The following is a 22,031-nucleotide window of genomic DNA, read 5'->3' as shown; positions in this document are numbered from 1 at the left end:
GATGTGCTGTGACTTCTGATGCTATTCATTAACACAGCACTGTCCTTTCTTGTTCACCACGTGTTTGATGGACACTTCTTGCATTTAGGATTTAAGTTCTTGTGGGAGCAACCAGTTTTGATCTTTATTCATACAGTTCCAATCACAGTGGGGTAGGTCCTTAATGTTACTGCTGCTCCAGTGATAAATGGCAGCATGGGAAAATAGAGGGTAGATTTTTAGTGTATCCAGAACTTTGGGGTTTGAAACCTATTTTGGTGCTTCCTCCATAATCTGGAGCCAAAGAAGTTAATCTTTCATCACTGAGGTTGCTCAGCCTGGAGAAAAGAAGACTTCAGGGAGAGCTTTTGTGGCCTTTCAGCACTTACAGGGAATTGCAAAAAATGGTGGGGCAGACTTTTTAGTGGGGCCTTTTGCAAAAGAATAAGGGACAATAGTTCTAAACTGAAAAAGGGTGGATTTAGGTTTGATATAAGAAAGAATTTATTTTTTTTAAACAATGAGGGTGATAAAACACTGGAAGAGGTTGCTCAGGGGTGTGGTGGATGACCCATCCCTGGAGACATTCAGGATCAGGCTGGGCAGGACTCTGAGCAGCCTGACCTAGCTGAAGATGTCCCTGCTTATGGCCGGGAGATTGGACCAGATGGACTTTAAAGGACTCAAACCATTCTATGATTCTATTTCCTGCACCTCAGGCAGGCCTGCACAGACTGAGTGCTTTCCTGCTCTCTTGCTCCCCACTGTCCAGCCATACACTTGCATTTTCCTGCCACGGGGCATTTGAAAATGGGGGAGGGTAGGGCATTGCCTTCCCTTCCCACTTGTCTTTTATTGAATGAGGGAAGTTGAAAGGAGACATCTGGGGTCCTGTCCAGACTCTGCTCACACCCTGCTGGTGCTCATCTGGGCTGCAGTGTGTTTTCATGCAAAATTAGTCATGGCTTATGTAGCTCCCTGCCTCAGAGAGCAGGCTTGGACCCGGCTCTGCTGCTTGTGGAGCTTCCTTACTGGCTGAATTTGGGTTCAGAAGTTGGTTTTCAGGCAGAAATAGGGAACCAGATGGTCAACCCCCCCCCACAACAGGCGGGAAAGGCACCCTGACGTCTCTCCAGATTTTCAGCTTTCTTTCTATGATGGAAATATTGCTGTGAGACCTCCCATTTCTAAACTCTACAAGGCTCGTGTTTTTCTGCAAACTTGAACATACTACAGAAATTAACCACCAAGTGTACTTACATTAACCCACTGGTTAAAAGCAGCTGCTTCTGACAGAGTGGATAGCTCCTGATGAGAGAGAAGAGAGATCAATGAGTTTGTAAGCTGTAATTAGCTGTAACAATGTGCTCTTGCTTGTGGGGCAACCCACCATGTCTGGCCTGGCTGATGTGACATGGAAGAGGAGGAGGTTTTCAGTGTGTGTGAAAAGGGATGGCATTAATGTTTTTTGGTTTTTGGTGGGTTTTTTATATATATATATATTTTTTTTTTTTTTTCTGGTAATAGGAAAGGAGAATTATCAATTCTTGAAAATCAGGCCATGGATTGCTTAGGTGTGTACCCAACCTTGCTGTGTATTGTGACCCCAGGCTAAGCATTAATTTCCTGTGATTTTAAATTTAATTCTTCTCTTAACTCCATGCAAAATTGATTGAAGCTTATGTTGTTTTAGCTGATATTTGTACAGCATCTTACACATCATCCAGCCCTTATTCTGCCAGAGTACTTGGAACAGAGATAGATGATAAGCAGGGGTGGCAGATAGTGCTGAGAGCCATGTGAGATTACTGCCAGGAGCTGAGTCTGAGGACACATTCATTTTTCCTGTGCTGTTAAATGCATATTTATTTCACCAATTGACTTGGTTTGGTTTTATCTGCCTGTGGGTCAGCACAGTTTGTTTCAACATGATAAATTGATCATTTCCACTGAGAGAGCCTGCGGGGCAAAACTTCAGAACAGTTGACTGCTTGGTGCTCCCAGCTGGGAGGTTGGTGCTTAGCACTTCTGTAGCTCTGGACTCTGAGATTGGTGTTTTTCAATTTGTTTTCAATTTCAAATTTTCAATTTGTTTGAAGCCAGAAATATACTCTGCTCCCTTAGGCCCCTTTCCAAGCCATGTCTTTAAACACAATTTATGAATCAGGCGAGTGGTCCCACCGGACCATCCTTTGTAGAGATCACTGGTGGGCATCATATCTTTCTGACTGTTTGAAAAGGCTTTGCTGCTCTCTCTGGTTAAGATGCAGGGTGAGACCTGTGCAGCAGCTGCTGTGCCCAGAGCAGGTGACCCCAGCACTTACATCTGCAGCGTTTCCATAGCAGGTCCTGCCGTCCCCCTCGTAGCCCTTTGGGCACACACACTGCCAGCCACGGGAAGACTCAAACTGACAAGTTGCCTTTGAACCAGAAAGAGAGAGAAGTTGTCAAACAATCACTGCCTACACGTTTGAAGCCCTGTTTCTTCACCTGACTGTGGCAGATCCATCCTCTGCTCCCCAGAGCTTCTCACCTCAGCTCTGTGCCCCACCTGAGGATGGAACTACAGGGCACAGCAGAGCACATGCAGCTGCTGATAAAGCTGATAGATGCCTGGGTGGAGACTGACTTGGGTAAATATCCCAACAGGATAGTGGATCCAAGTTGTAATTTCTGGTAGAAAAATAGCATTTATTTATTCCAGGCTTGAGATAATCCTTCTGTACTGGCAGATTTGGAGCAGCCCTTGCAGTCTATCCTCAGCTCATGTACCATACTGATGTGGTTCACACAGTTTTTGGTGCTTGTAGAACTGCTTGGAAAGTGCTTTCTCCAAAGGGAATTGCAGGCTTGAAATGGCAAATAAATTCTATGGTGTGCGCAGGAGGCAAGATGTGATATGAATCTGAACACTTTGTGCAGGGAATGATTAATTACTCACCAGATGATGGCATTTTCCATTTTGTTCCAGGCATGAGTTTATGGGTGTGCATTCAATTCCATTCCCCTGAAATCCATCCTTACACTTACAGTCATTCTGTCATTTCAATAAAACACAGCAATTCATTAAAATGATTAAAATAGTGTTCATATTCTAGACATGGTGAATTAGTTTCCCTGTGTTTCCATAGCTTGGCATTGACTCCAGTGGAATGACACTGACTAATATCTGCAGAAGACCTTCATACCTGACATCTACTAATGCACTTTCTAAAAATGTGTTTGCTGAAAGAGCAAGAGAAAGGAGGGAACACTGGGGCTGGAATTTAAGGATACTGTTTTGCATAGAGAGCACCACGTGGAAACAACATCATGGCTGTGAGGGAGAGCAGGATTTTGGGAAGAAAACAGGGTAGGAAGCCCAAGCCCTGGGAGAGCAGAATGGCTGAGGACATGCAATGCAGGTGGCATTGGCTGTGAGGACCTACCTGCCCTGGCCCGATGTAGATGCAGGTGGCATTCCCGTGGCACCATGCCGTGCTGGGCAGCAGGCAGGGGTTGATGGCTGAGCAGTCCCTCCCATCTCCTGTCCATCCTGCCTGGCAAACACACCTGTGCTCCTCTGGGCCTGTCTGAACACACTCAGCCTAGGGGGAGATGCAGAGGCAGCCATTCAGGACATCTACCTTTAGCCATCAGGCTTGTCTGAGCTCTGGAGTGGGATCTGGGGAAAGAGCCTGGAACTCCAATGAAAACCATGACTCTCATGTACAAGTTTCTGGCCAAACCTTCCTCTTTGCTTGCCTTTCTGTGGGAAAAGCGTGTACTTACATTGACATTGCAGCCACCAGGGTTTAAAACAGCACAAGGATCAACTTTGGTGCAGCTGAAGCCATCTCCCTCATAGCCAGGTTTGCAAACACAGCTACAGAGACAAGAGAAGGAAGGAGGCGTTACACGTGACAGGACAGCTCCAAAGCAAAGTGATTGTTTTCCACTGCTACATGCTATTTATAGGCAGCTTAAAATTGGTAACCTTGGATTCCTGATGGAAGTAGGTCAAGCGTGTACATTATGGGGTTTTTTTCCAAAATATTGACTGGGTTAATTGAATCAAATCAGGGATCCATTCTCTGTGTATGAGACAGGGAGTGAAATTAATTCTGACCTGATGTTATCATTGCAAAGTTCAGCTAACAGCTCTAAAATATTTATGGGCTGGCTTTGCTCTCTCTCTTACACAGAAGATGGCTGGGTGTGAGACAATGAGCCTTCCTGTTTCCCTGGGTCCCTCCCCAGGATTAGCCTTAATTGGAGGGAATTATTTAAGCACTCAGGTTCTGCAGCATCCCCCCTTGTGCTGGTAGTGACTCATTATGGATACACTTCAGCGAGAGGCAAACTTGCTGCATGTGAGGGCGGGCTTGAGGCAAGTGCAGGGCAGTTGAACCAGTAACAGAGTTTTGTGGGCAGGACTGGGGAACCTGTGCTAAGTCTGTGGTGCTGTGGCGTGCAAAACTTACCTGACCTGACCAGAGTGAGATATCCATCCTCAAACTGTTGAGAATTTCAGGGCTTAAACTCCTAAATCACTAAGGGGTGATTAGAAATAACAGCTTCCTAAAACCTCTGTAGATGTTAGTAGGAAGGGAGGCTTGTAATCAAGGATCAGATCTGTACGCAACTAACAGTGTTAAATATATAAAGTACAGGGTATTGAGAACTTGTAATTATTGTCTTGCAACTCAAGGCTGATGTGGTGCATGGTTTTGCTTGTTTGCTGCAGAGCAGGGTTGCAGTGGCTGCTGTCAGGGACTGTTTTGGTCAAGCAAACAGGAAAGAGCTGCAGCACAGTGAATATGAACTGGATGCAGGCTGCTGACTTACCTCACTGTGCCATCACTGAGCTGGCACTCTGCATGTGCATGGCAGAGCTGCAGGGAGGGCTCACAGGGGACAATCTGCTGCTCACAGAGTTTCCCTGTGTATCCAGCTCTGCAGGATCCAGGCAGGCAGCTCCCATCGCTGTCTACTCGGTTATCACACTTCCCATTAGTGCAGGGGCACTCTACCAGAGAGAAACCACAGTGTGCAATTCCACAGTGGAAAAAGGCATTTGTACTCCCATTATTTGTGCTCCCATCTCTACTCCTCCCATCTCTACTCCTCCCATCTCTACTCCCATTTCTTATGAATCAGCTCTTCCTATTTTTTTCCAAGAATCTCAACTTTTGTATTTTTTAATCTCACTCTGATGGGGGACTTTTGTTAATCATAGCCATGTCTTTTCAGGTGTGTTTTATGGGCAACTATTTAAAACCTGTTGTATTTTCACACTGCTCTTATCGATGAATTTCAAAGTGCTTCAGAGAAGTAGGAGCAAAATGCTGTGTCCTAGACTATTAAAGTTACTCATTGCATGACTTCTGTTGTGCTTTCAGTGACAGGGTAAGCCTTTAAACACTGAGCCCACAGATCCTCCAGGCTGCACAGTGCTGGGTACACAGAGCATCAGCACAGACCTACCAGCACATTGCTAGGACTGGGTGGATTAGTGCTGCTGGGGGCACAGCAATGTGCCCAGGGGACACAGCAGGAAAGCTTTGTGCAAACATTCCAAAAAGTGTCAGTGACTAGTCAAACAAACACTTGTTACTTTGGTGGGACTGGAGTTTAGGCACTACCACAATTCCTTATGGAATTTGTGTCTCAGCTTTTGCCCGTGTACCTTTGAACCTTCAAGGGAGCTTTGTTTCATGAATGGCAGGCTGTTTAATTGCAAAAAATACTAAAAATGGTTTTGTAGATGAGGAATGTATGTATGTTTGATGTTGTATATGCTGTAGATTCTCAAATGTATTATGGTTTGGCTCAGTAGGATTAAATCTGTCAGTGCAGAACTGTAAGCTATAAAATAGATCAGAAATTATTCAGTAAGGGTAGTTAAGTGGCCTAAACACAACCTGTTTATAGATCTAGTTGTTCTTAAATTACATATGTTGGTCATTGCAGGCAGAATCTGTTCTGTTGTGGACAACAGCAGATGGGAACAGAATAGCAAATATTTTCTTTTCAGTTACTTGTGTGAGGGAGACAGAAATCAAAAGAACAATGAATTAGTATAAAACAAGCTATGCCCCCTGCAAAAAGTCGTTTAGAGTATTTACAGAGACCCTAGCCTTACGATATGTTCCTTTGAAATAGGAAATGAAAATACCCCAGGAACATCTTGCTCATCTTCCACAGGGACTGTTTAGCAACCAGGTAACTCCTGCCTGAACACCAGGAGGATCCAAAAGACCCTCTTGGGCTATTGCTCACACCCTTGTGCTGAGGCTGTAGAGCTGCACTTACCTTTGTCACACTGAGGTCCATATTTGCCAGGGTCTGAGCAGAACTGGCAGCTCAAGCCTTGAAATGCCTCAGAGCAAGCACAAGTGCCATTTCCATCCAGGCCATCCATGCACTGGGACATGGAAGGGAGGTGGTTGTTATGTATGAATTCAAACAAGTCTTTAGCCTAGAAAAGAGACTACATGCCTGTCCATATTTTGTGACTGGTAGACTCTCAGGAAAAACTCCAGCTTTGCTGAGACAGGTGCTTCAAAGAAAAGCTTTCTTTATGCTTTCTCTTTGCTGCTATATATTCTACCTTCCTTTGCAGTTTTTATGTGAGAATAGTGAGCTGGGAGGGGGGGTCATTACACTGTTGCAAATTAAAAGCATGAGAATGGGCCACAGCCTTGCCTGTGTGCTGTGCTGGAACCCTAGAAACCTGCAATTTGGGCATCTGAGAGGTGACAGATTCCCTTTGCATCACTGGACACAGAGGAAGGGGGCAGCCCTTGTGGAGCCCAACATTCCTGTCGTGCAGAAATGCTCCAGGGGCTTTTGGGACACAGCTCATCCTTCCCTCACCCTGGAGTGCAGGGTGATGCTGGATGCTCTGCTTACCTGCCCATTCCCTGAGCAGGGTTTGGAGAAACCTCCTGGACATGGTCTGCAGTTAGGGCCAAAGAAGCCTTTGCAACACTTTGGTTCCTGCAAAACAAAGAAAATATACTCCTTTTCAGTGCTTCAGGGCAGAGGCAGTGCATAAAGACCAAATCTTTGTTGTGTTTCAGCCCTCTGAGAAAAGTCTGCATGGATGACTGTCTCTGAAAAGCCTTGTGTTGAGCCAGAACTCAGCTCTGCCTGTTAAAAACCAGGATGGGTGTTGACAGCTCAGTAAGGGGATGCACAGACCACCAGATATTTCCCTTGCTCTTATCAGACTCAGTGTTAGAAATCCCCATCCTGTCCCCACTTATGAACATGCCAGTGGGTATCTGCTCATATTGTGTGCAGTCTCATATTTGTGTGCAGTCTCATATTTGCCAGTGGGAGTGCAGTGGAATTAGGATGCAGGCAGTTTCCTTGGAATCTGAGATCAGGAACCTCAGGATGTTTCACCCCATGGAGATGCTGTGACAGCCAGACATGCTGCTTTGATCTCCCTCCCTCCCCTCTGCACCAGGGTGGGATTTAGCCACCATGCAGCTCTGAATGGCCTTTTCAGTTGTATGTTATTTTTGTAGTGGCTCTTATCTGCTTATAAAGAGAAAGTGTATTAGAAAGGACTGATTTGCATGTGTGATTCAAGAGAACTAAGAATCAGCAAAAGGCTTACAAAGCTTATAGTTTTTAGGCCTCTGCCTGTCACTAAGTGGTGCTCGTGAAGTGCAGAAGCCTATTTAAGGAGCCCCAGAAGAGTGTAAGGATCTCTTAGGGCTAATGACTTCTGCCAGAACTGGACTGCCCAAGCAGTGGTTGGGGTGTGGCTCTTGTGACTGTTCCCCACTCATTGCTATCCCATTTCATATCCCATATCAGGGAATCCTGGCACAGGAGTGGCTGGGAGCAGGAGGGGATGAGTTGTCCTGTTCTTCATTGGAAAATGAATACACCTGGGCTTGGAGCCTTGTGTGAAAACTCCTGCATGGCAGAGGATGAGTGAGCTGTTGTCAATAATATATGACAGCTAATCTGGATTTTCCCTGCTATTTACCTCTGAGATGTACACCAGCTCCTCTCAGCTTGGTGTTGAAGTTCATGGAAAGTACATGGACATGTCCAAACACCTCTCAGCTCCAAGAGGAAAGTTCTCCATGTATAAGAGAATACTTTGGAATACTTTTACATGCATTTCACCTTAAGGAGATGCAATTCTATAGCTTTGCTGTTATATTGCAGGCTCTAGCACAGCTAATTTTCAGAAAGCTTGGACATTCAATAATGCACCTCTGTTTTGAGAAAGGCTGTAACATGCACAAAAGGGAGGCATTAGTATTTCTAAGCTATTTAGAGTTCTGTGATACAGTCTTAATATCACAGCATAATTTACCTGGATAATTTACAGAAAGCACCTTGCTGGTATTGCAGTTAAAAATTTTATTAATTCATGTATTTTTCACTGTATGAACTTTATTTTCATTATTTCTGACTACCTATTTGCAGGACTACTATCAGTGGATTTTTATAAAATGGGGAATAACATTCCTGTGGCAGCCAGACTTGAATTTTGTATGTGGAGAAATACACAGCTAAATTTGCACCTCTGAGATACAAAGCAGATGGGAGAGCTTCACTCCTTCCTGAACCTGAGTCTGCAGACTGTTACTTCAGGGAGGATGCTTAATCAAAAGGAAACTTTTAACAGATGTGAGGTCTATTTTAAACAAATCCAGTTTATTAACTCTCAGAGCATTGTCATAGTGATTCTCATTCCTCACATCTCCCCTCTGCTGAAATAACAGAATAATGAACATGAAGCTTCCTCAACAGAAGAAAACAAGGTCATGAATGCACTGGTATCCTGGGTTAATGTATATAATGAGTTAACTATAATGAGTATAATGAGTTAACTAATATTGTCTGAGAGTCTAGTGAAGTCTACGCATTTAACTTCTATGAAAATATATTATTTTTTCCTGGAAAAACACAGATTAATTGGGTCTAGAATGCAGGCACTGTGAACAAAAATTTGTCCTGTGAATAGGTGGCAAAGAGAAAAATATTCTTTGCTTCCCCATAGTAGGTCCAGTGGTACATAGATATTTTTTGTCTTCACCCTTTGGTTGCTTTTCCTGATTAGCTAATTTATCACCATGCGGTGGTGGCAGAGTCTGGCAATTGCATTATGGAGGAGATATAAATTCCATTGGCAGTTTTAAAGGTGAATTCTCTACAAGCTCTACATGCAGTAACCTCAGAGAGGCTGAACCTTTCAGAGTGTGGATATGGACTTTGTCAAAGCTGTTGTCCTTGTGACTGTCAATGTTTTGGTTTTCAATCAAGTTAGCATAAATTCTAGAGCAGCATCCATTGTGTTACATGACTCTGTTTTGTAGTCATTGAACATGAGACCATAAACCTGAATTATGGCATTCTCCCACAGATTTATCACTGGGGCTGTGGGGAAAGAACCAAATACTGGTTTGGATTTAGTAGTCCCTCATGTTGTACAGGACTTAAAGGAATAAAGGATCAGAATTACAAAAGCATTTGTGCAGCAAATAGTGGAGGTACCAATACCATTCCTATGCTTTCAAGGTCTGTGGGTCAGATATACATATTTTGGCAAATACATTTTGATATTATAAAAGCTCTTTTACAAGCTGCATAGTCATGTCTGAAGCTGACATAGGGTCTTGCCTTTGTGTTTCTGAAAATTCCTGTAAGGGTGCTTTTACCCCTTTAGAACTGATTGTTCTGAAGGCTGATTGTTGTGAGCCGTGTTGATGTTTTTCTCCTTGATGCTCAGCGCCAGATCATCCAAACTGGCTGTGGACCGCACATCAGGCAGCACTCAGGACCTGTTGTCCCCTCTGTGCTCTTTGTGACATTAAGAATAAGCCCTGCCGTTCTTCAGTTAGGCTCAGGTGCAGCTTTTAGCACTTTTGGGTATGGTTACATGGATAAGTATGCATTAGCCCAAAGGTTTCATCTTTAGGGATGCACAGTTCTTGTAAGTGTGTAGATCTACCAGTTCCTACAAGGTTTGTGTCTTTTAACTCTTTTAAGACAAGCAGTGTTTATTAGGTGCTGTTACTCCTGTTTTCTGAGAGTGATGGGAATGCTTGCTGCAGAGTAAAAATTGCAAAAGCCATTGCTCCTTTGTGTTTTCCTGGCTAGCAGTGTTCTGCTTAAATCTTGGAATGTATAACTATATTTTTAACTATGCAGGAAGCTTTCAAGGCTGACAGAAGTTCCTAACTTAAATTTGGGGAATAATTTTTGTGACCGACAGTGTTTGTTTTGCCTTTAAATAATTTTTTTGTCTATTGCTTTAGGATAGATTGATGTTGGACATAATTTTTAGGTAGGTTTTTGGTAAGGAATTCAGATTACTGGAGTGTTCTGGGTGTGGATTTCTTTTTTGAATCAGAGATTGCTGCTTGGAGCTCTGCCTGGCTTATGATTATATTGCACATACAGCATGTTGTAGTTACTGCCAGAGGTAACAGATCTTTACTGCCAGTGTTTTCTTCATTACATTTTGATGCTGTCCAGCTCTGCTGGGAACCTCTTTGCAGGCTGCGGTTCTGGACTGTTGTAAGCCAGGACATTAAATGTTTTCCTTTTGTCACTGGCCCAGATGTGGGCTTGCACATGGTCCAGGGGCAGCTCAAGGGGCTGTGCTTACTCCAAGGCAAAGTTTGGTCTGACATTTCTCTTACCAGAAATAACATCTGAATGTTACCAAGTAAAGGCCTGTACTGTGTTACCCAAGTGAGCAAGGTTTGTCAGAATCCACTCTTTTAAACGGGAGAAGTTTTGTTTCTGGAGGAAAGCAGGGCTAGCGGGAATTGTGGCTGCTGAAAATCACATATTTCTAATATATAAATATAGAATTATTATGTTAATATTTTAACTTGCTGTTTCCTTTCCCTGCATATTTATTATAAATTAAAATATTGGTCTGGAGAGGATTCCCTGAGAAACAGGGAGTAGTTTTCCCTGAGAACATAACACTTGAAAATCCCATGTACTTGTATGCACAGATGGGATTCAGGAACTGGACTGGAGAGACAAAGGGTATGTCAAAGGGTTAATGAAACAACTGGATTTTTTAAGCTGCTATAGGATGTGTTCATATGAGCTCCCTGTTTGCAGTACTGCTAGGCTGGTGGCCATTGATTTATTTATTTCCAAAAATGCCTCTTTCAAATAATATCAGAGAAAGTTAGTAAAGTGAAGAGGAAGCTGGAATGCCTTCTTTGGAGGAGTTGGAGACACAGATTCATTGTGATTCCCTTACCTTTGTGACCTGACTTGTCTCCTCACACCAGTGTGGTAGGATTGGAACAATTGTGGGTGGGATGAGAACGCCCTCAAGGATATAAATGCGACCATTTTTCGCAACAATATCTGTTTCTTCCATTTTTTCTCCACTCACCAAGATTTGTCCCTATGAAACAATAAATTATTATTAATAATGAAGTGTTTTAACTCCTCAGTTTCTGATGATTTATTTTAATTGTTTAAAATTACTTTCTAGTCATACTTCTTATGAATTTGCTATCTAGTTTTTATTATGCCTGTTTATTCATGAAGCTCACATACATTGTGTGTTTTCTTGAATACTAGTCTTCAACAGAGGTATCTAATTTTTTTTCTATGAATTTGCCCTGTCAGCCTGTGTGACTGAGGAATAAGAGACTGGCCAAAATAGGAAAACTACTGATGACTTCAGGCACTGATTTCAGTGGGTTTAAACAAGCCTTGGTGCTCTCTCTGTCAGAAGAGGGGGAAAGTGAGAGAGAGTCTGGGATCTATCCAAATTCACAGGAGAGAGGAAAAAAAAGTATTTTTTCTGCATTTACTCCTGCAGCTGCTCTGCCCTTACAAGAATTTTTATAGGTGCATCTCTGCTCTAGAAGAGAAGGAAGCTAACCTAACAGATCAGCTTGGTTTTGCACAAGTACTGATCAATTAACACTTTTAAAAAATGTGTTCACTAGGTACATCAGGATCAGAGACTATAATATTACAGAGAGAAAAAGAATATTTTTGTGTGCACTGATAAGTGTTTAAAATTCCTAAAATATCTAACAGAATGATTTTAAAAAGATAAAAAAAAAAAAACCAAAACAAACAGTAGAGCATGAATGAGAATCGTTCCTGGACTGTGGATAAGCACAAGGACCAAAACTCTGTAGGCTGTCCTTGTACACCAATCATTTGCTCTGCATCCTTTATACAATTAAAATTAACAGTAGGTGGGAATGAGAAGTTTAGCAAGAAATTCCTCTGCTAATGTCTCCCCTATCCCTTTTTATTGCCCCTGCATGCAAAGTTGCCTCGATCAGAGCGAGCTGCTCCCAGGGCAGGGCTGTGACTTACAGTGCTGGTTCTGTTAAAGTGAATGAGCTGCTTTGCCATGGTCCTGATGTGCTCTGTGGAGACAAGGCTGGCAACCTCTAGCTGAAATGAATATAAATTGGTTGAGACAAGTGTAATATCATTACTCTTTTCAAATCCAGACAGATTTCACAGGAAAGACTTTCTTTGGGGCAAGAAAATTATTATCAATGTGACAATTATCATCAATTGACAAACCAGCTTGTGTAACAAAGTGAGTGCCATTAAATCGTGACTGAGCTTGCTGGTTCCTGCAAGTGAGGGCCTTATTGCTCAAAAGAATATTAATTTTTCTTCCAATTATAACACTAATTAAAGTTAATATTTTTTTTCTTTAAAAATAGCCCTGTTTGCAAGCATAGACCACTGTGGTGGTGCTGGTACCATGAAGGCACACGTGGTTCTCACGTTTCCCTCTGTTCCCACTCTCTGTGCTGGGAGTGACCACCTGAGATTATACAAACTGAGCCTTTCTTTAAGATACAGCCACTTCTTTCCTTCCTTCCTCACAACAGAGACTGGGGTGGGGATCATCTTCCCCCCCAGGAAAAACAAGGGGCTTGCTTAGAGGAAGGAAAAAACAGCTCTTTCTGAAAAACAGAAGACTGATTTTAGCAGAATAGGCTCAGAGGTAGCTCGACTTTAGTGCCAGAAAGTCTTTTTCCTGCTACTCATGCCTGCAGCCCAGACAATGCCCCTGCCAGGGTCTCCTGTTCCCTGCACCCTGGGTTGGCAGAGCAGCTGTGCTCACCTCAGTGTTGGAGACAATGTGATACCGGACCAGCTCCAGCAGCTTCCAGGAACCCTGCCAGGGCAGAAAAGAGGCTCTTTTAGCCCAAAATGAGCCTCAGAAACCCAGTCTGGCTTGTGAGGTGGACATGGGCATGAGAACAGCATCACTGGCTGGTGCACCAAAAACCTCTGGGTCAGTGTTCAGCTAGCGGCAGGCACCCTGGCATTCCATGCCCTCATCCCTACACCCCATTTTATTTTGACATGGGCCTTCCAGGGCATGGATCTGTTTTGGGACAGGCAGGAGGTGTCCAGGGGACAGGGTACCAATATCCACCTCCTGGGACCCCACTGGCAGTGACTCCCATCCTGTGGGACCCTTGTGGCAGCTGCTTCCCTTGACTGTTCCCACCAAGGGTGATGCATTTCAGGAGAGGTTTTGGGGCTGTGCCATGCGTCTGTCCAGGCTGTGATGTCTGGGCAAAAGCAGAGGACTGGAGGCCTGATGTAGAGGAACATCATCCCTACATGTGATGGGAGACTCCAGATCCTCTTCCTCTCTAGTTGTTGTCTTATCTTTAATTGTTAGATATTGGCTTTCAACCTTGATCATAGGAGCTAATTCAGATGAACGCTAGGCAATGCATGTATCAATCTCCTGTCCATCTGCTGTCTGAGAAAGATTTGCCTTATGGAAAGACTGTACCTCTGCAGAAATCAGGTAGTCCAGAACCTCAGCTTTCATGTTACTCAGAGCCTTGTTACTTGGAACAAAGACTGTGTAAGCCTGGTTGTCCTGCTGTAAATCCACTCCTAGGCCAGTTTTCTGTTTTGGTTTAAAAATAAAAGGGAAATTACATATCAATATTTAAAAATAAAAGTGAAATTACATATCAAGAACATCTGAAAGTAGCCTTATGTAATTGCTTTAATGGATCCTTACCTCTATCAAAGATGCAAATTGGCTGTATCTTCCATTAGACTGAAGTAATGACATTATAGTTTTCTGAAATAGGATAAAAGTAAGATTTGCTTTAGTTGGGAATATAAAATAAGTGCCAGTTCTTATGAGACATTTCTTGACTTACTGTGTCTCAGTTGTTACAGGTTGAGTACATTTCATTTGGGGGGGGGCTGATGGTGCTTGGAAATGATTGAGATGGCAGCACATTTTTCCTGGTGCTGTGATGGTTTATAGTTATATTTTGTCCTTTTCCTGCAATACTGGGTGGCCACAGGAAACACAGCTGTGTGTGTATGGGTAAAGGGTTTTTCTCTTCATCCCCAGCAAAAAAAAAAGGTCGAGGAGTAAAATATTTGAAAAATGTAACGTAAGGAAGGGAATTTTTAAGCAAGCATGATAAGCTGAGCACCAAAACCCCAAAACATTTAAAATCACCTTTTTTTTTTTTTTTATATTAGCCTTTGGGTGGAGAAATCTGTTATCTGTACACATGTTCCTCCTTTTAGTGTGTGATTCTGGCATTCAGTGAAATTCACTGATCGTGACTGCCAATTTTCCAAGGAACCAACCAGATGCAGTGAGAACATCCAAACCCTCCATGGTCCAGCTTGGCAGAAGGGTGAATTTGGTCTGTTTTCTGTGGGAACTGTGTCCTTACCTTTCACTTTGAATATTGCTTCTGTGGGCTGATGTGCAACGGCTCAGCAGAGTTTGTTTAGTTTCTGTCAGTCACCCTCCTTCACATTCACATCACATTAAACTATTTTTAGAGGAATTTTGACATTGCATGTGTGTAACTTATGGCTCACCTCTTTGCTGCTCTCAAATGTTGGCCCCACGTTGTCCATGGCTTTGTCAATAATGTGCAAAATTCCATTGGAAGCAATAATATCTCCCTGCAAAATTTTTCCTTTCCCCCTTCCTCCTTGGATTCTAATCCTTAACTGATTATCCTGAAAGAAACCAGGCAATGGATAGTGAATTCTTTATTAGGAAATGACAGCAGAGTGTGTACACAGGTTGGATGTACTCTAAGACCCCTTCTTGTTGCCAACACCTAAAAAATTTAAATCTGGGGAGGCTAAAGATTGCTTCCAATATTTATCAAGGAAATGGGAAAAAAATCCTTTGGATCAGGATCACATTCTTTAGCTTCAGGACAGCAAAATTCAGAACAGAAACAGAGACAGGCCCTGAGGGGAATTCAGTGTACCTGAAAGTGTTGTGATGACAGCTAGTAATAAAAATCTGTCAGGAAATGATTTAAAATATTGCTGTACTGGAGAGGTCAACTCCTATAATCTTGTGGGAGTCTAACCCACTTCCCTATATTCAATGTATATTTAAAACAACAAAATGTTGCTGATTCTGCAGTGTACTGAAGCCTTCAGGAAACAAACAGGGCTCAGGATAGGATATTTTCCTGTTATAAATGCAAGAATATTTTCCTGTTATAAATGGAGTGTACTCACTGAACATACAAAATAGATATCTCTGTTCAGATGCCACTGATCTACTGCAAAGCATAGGTACTTGATTTCAGCCTCCACACAGGCCCAGTCCATCAAGAGACACATAATGGGCCAAGAACAATAAATCCAGATTATAAAATCTAGTGTATCATCCACAGAGAACAAGTTTTTTTTTTAACTGTGGGACCAGACTGCCCTGATGATTAGAGACATTGGGTAATCTGGGCTTATGCTGAATTTTGCTATATATTTCCCATGGTTAATTGTCCCATGTTCTCTCTCTGCTGGGATTTCCATCTGCTGCCTCGTCCCAAGGCTGCTGATGCTCACTGGGACCTGCAGCTCAGCCAGTGCCTGCTCCATGGGAGCAGTGCTCACAGGTTTCCAGCATAAACTCTGTGGTTTTTTTCTCCCCCTGCTGCCTCTTCCTTCTCCTGGGCTCTCTTAACACCCCTCCCCTGCTGCCCAGCTCTCTCAGTTGTACCTGCAGGTTTAAGGTAACATCATTTTAGCAAACATTCAAGACCAGTCTGTGTTAGTCTGCCAAGTCACTCAGTGCTGATGCATGACTAAAGGTAACTTTTTTCTGGTTTTAGTGGGAGCTTTGATGCCAGGGAGGTTTCAAGTTTGACTTGAACTCCTTGTGGTACATGGCCATGGCTGTGTTTTTTCCTAATTCCAGTTATCTTCACCCTGATGTCTCCCTGCAGAAGATCTTTCCTACTCCTTGTGGAGGGAACAGAGAGCACTGTCCCTGCTGTGGCAGGCTGGAAGGCCACTTACCTTTTCTCCCTTTGATATCTCTCCTGACTTGCCAGTCAATGTATATATTGCATTAGCATTAGTCAAGCTACTGGTGTTCAGCTGACCTGCAATAATATGGAGTTTAAGGAAGTACTGGGCTTTCTGTTTATTTTTCAGAAGATCCTGTACCTAGAAAAGCAGAGGAACAGAGATTCACTTCAATGGAGGCTTTATTAAAAAAAACAAAAAAAAAACCAAAAAACACCATGGTGAATACTTTTTTGTTTTCTTCAGTTGTTACACTCTGAAATTACGTATTTTACCCTGAAGTGAGGTGATGGAGTCTGAAAAGAGTGGAGACTCTTGGTTTTGGTTCAGCTCACATTGTACCCCTATGTCCCAGCATGAGCAGCAGGCGCCTCCAGAACTGTCCTGCTGTCAGTGGAAGGTGCTACTTGCATGTCAGTGTCTTTTTTGTTTTTTTCACTAAAGACATTATTTTTTTATTCCCCTTGTGATAAAGGTGACCTGCAGGCCTTGCTGCTGACAATTCAGATCTTAGTTTAACCCCGGGCTCAGCTGAGTGAAAAGACTTTGAGCATGGTCATGTAAGAAAACCCAAAACTTAGCTTGGGGTGTGACAGTGTTCCACCCTAACTTACCAAATTATTTTGTTTTTCTTTAAAGTGAGAATAATGCAGCCTGTGGCCCTAGATTTAAATGTGACTGGAAGTGTACTAGAGCAAATTATTTGTATCTGCTGAATCAAAACACTTATAACACAGATGAGATTTCTGCAGAAGCCAAATCCCCCAAATGTGAAACCTTTTCTCTTGTTTACTTACATTTGTGCCTTTGAGTCCCTTGTTTGTTGGTACAAGCACAGTAAATGGTCCCAGAGTGCTCAGCTGCCATTCATAGGTATTTTCTTATGAGAAGAGGGAATAAAAAAAGTTTAAATGCCTATTGAAAACCTCACTTGCCAAAGGGACTGTGCAAAGCTGTGAAGGGAGAATTAAGCAATAATAATATCTGATTATTAAATATTAATTTAAGGTTCTAAAATACAAGCCATTAAAAGATGAGAGACAGATGGGATGTGAAATCCAGGTGCTGCTGCATATTTGATACAAAATGAGGCAAAACTTTCAGGATGCTTCTGGCAGCCTGGATTCTGTGGCATGCAGGCCAGAGCAAGGACACAGAACCAGCAGCTTCTTTGGGGATGTGTCCTTACAGGAAGACAGCCTTCTGATTTAAATCAGTTCAGTCTCTATGGGGTGAGAAATATGCAGCTGATAACCTGCTGGTACTGCAAATATCAGGTAGTCAAAACTAGATGCACTGAAAGTTAATTAGGATTCATTTACTACCCAGAGGCTGTTTCTGTATCCAAGGCAGCAGCATGAGAGACCACTGGTTCTGCAGCTGAAGGCATTAAATATTTCTGATATTCAGCTCTTTTTCTAGAGGTATAAAATCAGAACTGAAAAAATCTTTACAGTTGTTACAGATGTATTGTACAGAGAATGTATCTCAAAATTAATGTGCTGTCCTACAAAACATCTATAAATTCTTAGCTTTTGAAAGACACCAGTGTGGAGTGAACATGTTTTAAGTTAACCTGGTTAGTGGTTAATGTGTCTTTGTAGCTTCTGGCAAGTAGATCGTGTGGCATATTTATGTCCAAAACTTAGCCAAAGCAGTTAAAATGAAATCTGGGTTGTTGTTAATTCAGCATGCCGGGCACTTTTCAGACATGTGAGGAGCAATGCAGAGAGAAACTTGCAACTGAACTCTCACTGCTGAGGCAATGGATATTGATCCTCAGCATTGAGTATGAAAGGCTCTGCCAGGTTTTGACCTTGGCCAGCTATGGGGGATTCTTATTCCTTCTATTCAGGAGTTCATGGTGTTTATTTTAATTACTGAGCTCGTGGGACTGAGCATATTATATTAAAGAGAAGATTTTTTCCCCCACATTTACAAGTTTAAGTCAAAGATCCAGCTCAATTTTAGCAGTGTTTGTTCATACCTCAACTGTTCGGCCATAGAGAAGATGATGAAGGCTGTTAGGTTGTTCAGTTCACCAGGTAACTGGGAATGCCAGTGTTTTTGATGGACTAGTGTGTGTCACTCTAGGCCAAACCTCATTTGCCCAAAACAATGGGGGCAGGGAGAAGAAGCAGGGTAACCCCACTTGCTACACTGTGGGGCACAATCCACTGGTGATGTTAAACGATGTGTGAGTGGTTGTGGAACAGGGTTAGCACTTCTGCCTGGAAGTTCTTGCACTCTGCATTCATGGTGTGAGGAGCAGAGCAGCTTCAGATGGTCTTAGGTGCTTTGCAGTGGGCAGCATGTGTGCTCTCATGCTGTGGGGGGCAGACAGGGCAGGATCAGCCCCCTGGGTTCTGCTTGTGTTCAGTTACTGAACCTCCACAACCTCCCAAAAAACTCACTTCTTTATCAAACCAGGGCACTCACCCAGGAGCAGGAGGCTGGATGTCAGCTTGCCCTGCCACTGTCCTCCCACTTGTGCATTCAGCTCCTGGAGGCGCTCCACGATGTTCCCATGGCACACGAACCCGTTCCCCACTGAGCCCTCCTGGCACGTGCACCTGGGAAGGGATTGGCATTTCAGCTGTGCCTCTCAATAAACTGGCACCAGGTGTCACCTACTGCTCCTCTGAAGGCATTTCCAGGAAGCACTGGTGCGCTGTGGCTAACTCTCTGCTTCTGCACGCTGTGAAGTGTGTCAGTGTGTGGGGCAGCCTGGTGGCTGCTTGCCTGGTGTGGTGGGCTCTTGTTAGCTGGGCCAGGAGACAGCAGTGTCTGTCCTGCAGGACATTTGAATAGAGGCAGCAGTGTCTGTCCTGCAGGACATTTGAATAGAGGCAGCAGTGTCTGTCCTGCAGGACATTTGAATAGAGGCTATGTGCAGCCTCTGTTTCCAAAAGTGTTGTGGCTGCTGGACCCCAGAAATCTACTGCACTTACCCACGAGGGGGATAGAATGTAAGAAAATAAAGGTAGTGCAGAAGGCAATCTCACCCCTGAGGAGTTGCAGCTGTACTGAACACCAAAGATTAGGAACAGGCCTGCCCTTAACAGGCCACAGCTGTGTCTAGTAAGGATGAGTGCTATAAAAGAGTGGGTTAGCTGGGTGAGGAGAGAGCTGGAGTTTGTTGGCTGTGCTGTGAAGAAGAAGGAGTCAGTGCTGCGAGGAGGTGCCCATGAGAAATCACCAAGAAAGTATGGAACTTTTGCAATAAGGTGACAACACCTACCCTGTTTGGGGGTGAGGAGAGAGCAGAGCATAAATGGGCCAGGTGTGGCTCTTGCAGCAGGGAGTCTGTTTTGTGAAGAGCTCACTCGTGACGTGGGATTTGGCAGGATTAATGGTAGTTAAGGGAGGTGATGGTGTAGCCACATTTCTCCTCACAGAGAAAAGCAAGGCACGGTTCCTCCCAAGAATGTTTCTGAGGTTCACATTCTCTGAACCTCAGAGAAAGGAAAGACAGGTCTTATCTCATTTGCTGTGCCTGTGTAGAATGCAATGTGGAGATTGTTTGCCCCAAGTGATGGTGTTTTGTTTCCTTGGCCTATCAGGGCCTATCGTGTGTGTGTGTGTCGGGACTGTTGGTTGACAGTCACGAGACTCAGTGGTGTTGGGTTGAGTTTGTTGGGCAAAGTTGAGTGCCTGGCAGATTCAGTTGAGATGTATGTATTATAGTATAGAATCATACAGTATAATAAAGTAATTAATTAGCCTTCTAATAAGATGGAGTCAGATGCATCAGTCTCTCCTTGTCAGGGGCAAAAATATCCACTATAAGATAGCAGCTCATCAGTCCTTGCAATAGCTGCCTTGGTTTTGTAGAAAAAGTTTTTTTCCTTTCAACAAAACAAAGTGGTGGCTTTTTACACTGCCCTTTAAAATGCCACAGTTTTGGGCATTAATACTTTGTACTTTTTTTTGGTTTTTTTCTGCTGCAGTGCAAAGTCTTGTGCTTTTTTAGATGTACGTGTTGCTGCTGCTGTCTCTCTTCTGGAAATAGCATCTCCTATGTAACACCCTGTCTGTCTCCTGGGGACTCCAGCCTGCGGGAGGTGGCAGTGGGGTGTGCCTGACCCAGTACTCTGGGTGTCTAAAGCAGACCCAGATCACAGTGCCCATGAGATGGACAGACAGACACTGGATTAACAGTACCCTTCCCAGTTAAGTCTGCAGCATTTTCAATATTCGTATACGCTCTAAGCACAATGGTTCATCTCTCTGGATATTTTTTTTCCTAATCACTGGAGAAGAAACATTGCTTCATGTCAGCAAAAGATGCTCTTTCTGTAACTGCTCATTTGCATGTGCTGGTTGTTAAAACCCCACCCCTGCCCCTAACACCCCACAGCAGCACCAGCCAGATGCCAGACCCTCTCCTTTTTCCCATGCATGGTCTCTGCTGCAGCTGTTTCTCTAGTGAGAGCAACATTATTGGAAAGTCCCCACAAGTCCCTGCAGTCTGGGGAGCTGCACTGAGGCTCAGAGGAGTGTTGAGATTTTGGCCAAGAGTATCAAGCTTTGAATCTGATCCTGGGTAAAAATGGCAGTCTGAAAGCAACCTAAATTTTTAGGATGCTATTCTGAGGGTGAATCCACTTCTTTCTAAGGGGATCTCTTGAGCAGAGAGAGTATGATTGTGGAGCCTGGATTAAGGGTTTACAGCTGGGAGAGAGGAACAGCTGCTCCTTGGGAGCTGATCCATTTTTTTCTGGTGGAGCAAATATTGCTGAATTGCTGTAGGTAGCTCCCTTCCACTTCTGAACAGAGAAGAAAGCAACTGAGGCTTCAAAGGAGCTGAGAAATAGCAAAGTTGAAAAAAGGGACTACCCTTGAAATATGGCACAAATCAGATCTGGGTTTCAAACTAAAGCTCTCCTCTCTTTTTCATCCAATGTTCACAAAGAAGAAGGTGTTTAAACATAATAACTTTTTTGGTTATCATTTCTGGGGCCACAGTGAACTGCAGAAATGCCTGCATGGTTTGAAACTCCTGTCCTGAGGACAATATTGCTCATAACTGAGTGGGCATCCAAGTGACATAGTTTGGATTTGTGTGCCAAAGGAAAGCATTGAGCAGTTACATATTGGCACCTACTGCATGGGATTGAACCCTTCAACCAGTGTGCTTCCTCACTCCTTCTGATGGAGGAATTGACTTTCTGTGGCTGGGCATGGGGAAGGCCAGCAGGACTGGAAAAGATGGGAACTGTCACCACTTCAGCTTATTCAGGGAAGAAAAAACTATTTCTCTGGAAGAGAAAAGCTCAGCTTTCTGTCTCCATTTTACCAAAACCCTCTATAATATAATAGAGTTTTGGTTTATGAAGCTACTAATTTCCACATTGAAGACCTAGAGGAAAAATAAGAGTGGCATTAAGAGAAAATAATAGAGTTTAACTGACAGTAGGGCAGCTCTCCTTGGAAACCAGAGAGGTTATGATCTAATATGCAGTGTAATTCTGCACTGGTTGGAGCTTCTTAGCTCCTGGGCAAGCTGAACATGCTTAATGTTCAGCTAATGTGTAGCTAAAGCTACACCAGAGAAAATGTCAGCACTCATTCAAGGAAAAATCTACATGGGAACATAAGACAAAGGCAATTGTGATTTTTGAGGAGGTTGCTGTGTTATATTCACAAAACAAATGTTTGGGGTTTTTACATCTTTGCCTGTATGAGAGATTTATTCCTGTACAAATAATTTGGTTCTGGAGAAAGTAGAACTGTCTGTGTGAGGAAAG

The 22,031-nt window shown here is 43.4% G+C and overlaps 1 protein-coding gene across 1 annotated transcript in view; it reads right to left on the bottom strand.

Moving 5' to 3' along the window:
* The window catches only part of STAB2 (stabilin 2), an 82,282-nt gene that overhangs the window by 44,094 nt on the left and 16,157 nt on the right, over positions 1 to 22,031 (bottom strand). Inside the window, exons 10-26 of the mRNA XM_036401077.2 lie at positions 18,721 to 18,854; positions 17,079 to 17,161; positions 16,273 to 16,422; positions 14,827 to 14,970; positions 13,997 to 14,059; positions 13,760 to 13,879; positions 13,073 to 13,126; positions 12,304 to 12,384; positions 11,219 to 11,368; positions 6,874 to 6,960; positions 6,274 to 6,385; positions 4,807 to 4,987; positions 3,751 to 3,844; positions 3,408 to 3,566; positions 2,921 to 3,016; positions 2,304 to 2,399; positions 1,240 to 1,287 (exon numbers count right to left, since the gene is read on the bottom strand). Of these exons, the coding sequence (XP_036256970.1) occupies positions 1,240 to 1,287; positions 2,304 to 2,399; positions 2,921 to 3,016; positions 3,408 to 3,566; positions 3,751 to 3,844; positions 4,807 to 4,987; positions 6,274 to 6,385; positions 6,874 to 6,960; positions 11,219 to 11,368; positions 12,304 to 12,384; positions 13,073 to 13,126; positions 13,760 to 13,879; positions 13,997 to 14,059; positions 14,827 to 14,970; positions 16,273 to 16,422; positions 17,079 to 17,161; positions 18,721 to 18,854 (1,852 nt within the window). The remainder of the gene's footprint in view (positions 1 to 1,239; positions 1,288 to 2,303; positions 2,400 to 2,920; positions 3,017 to 3,407; positions 3,567 to 3,750; positions 3,845 to 4,806; positions 4,988 to 6,273; positions 6,386 to 6,873; positions 6,961 to 11,218; positions 11,369 to 12,303; positions 12,385 to 13,072; positions 13,127 to 13,759; positions 13,880 to 13,996; positions 14,060 to 14,826; positions 14,971 to 16,272; positions 16,423 to 17,078; positions 17,162 to 18,720; positions 18,855 to 22,031) is intronic.

Source organism: Molothrus ater, chromosome 5, assembly GCF_012460135.2.
Source record: "Molothrus ater isolate BHLD 08-10-18 breed brown headed cowbird chromosome 5, BPBGC_Mater_1.1, whole genome shotgun sequence".
In the NCBI taxonomy this organism is placed as follows: domain Eukaryota; kingdom Metazoa; phylum Chordata; class Aves; order Passeriformes; family Icteridae; genus Molothrus; species Molothrus ater.
The sequence above is the reverse complement of the archived record's forward strand: the minus strand, read 5'-3'. Positions and strand labels throughout refer to the sequence as shown.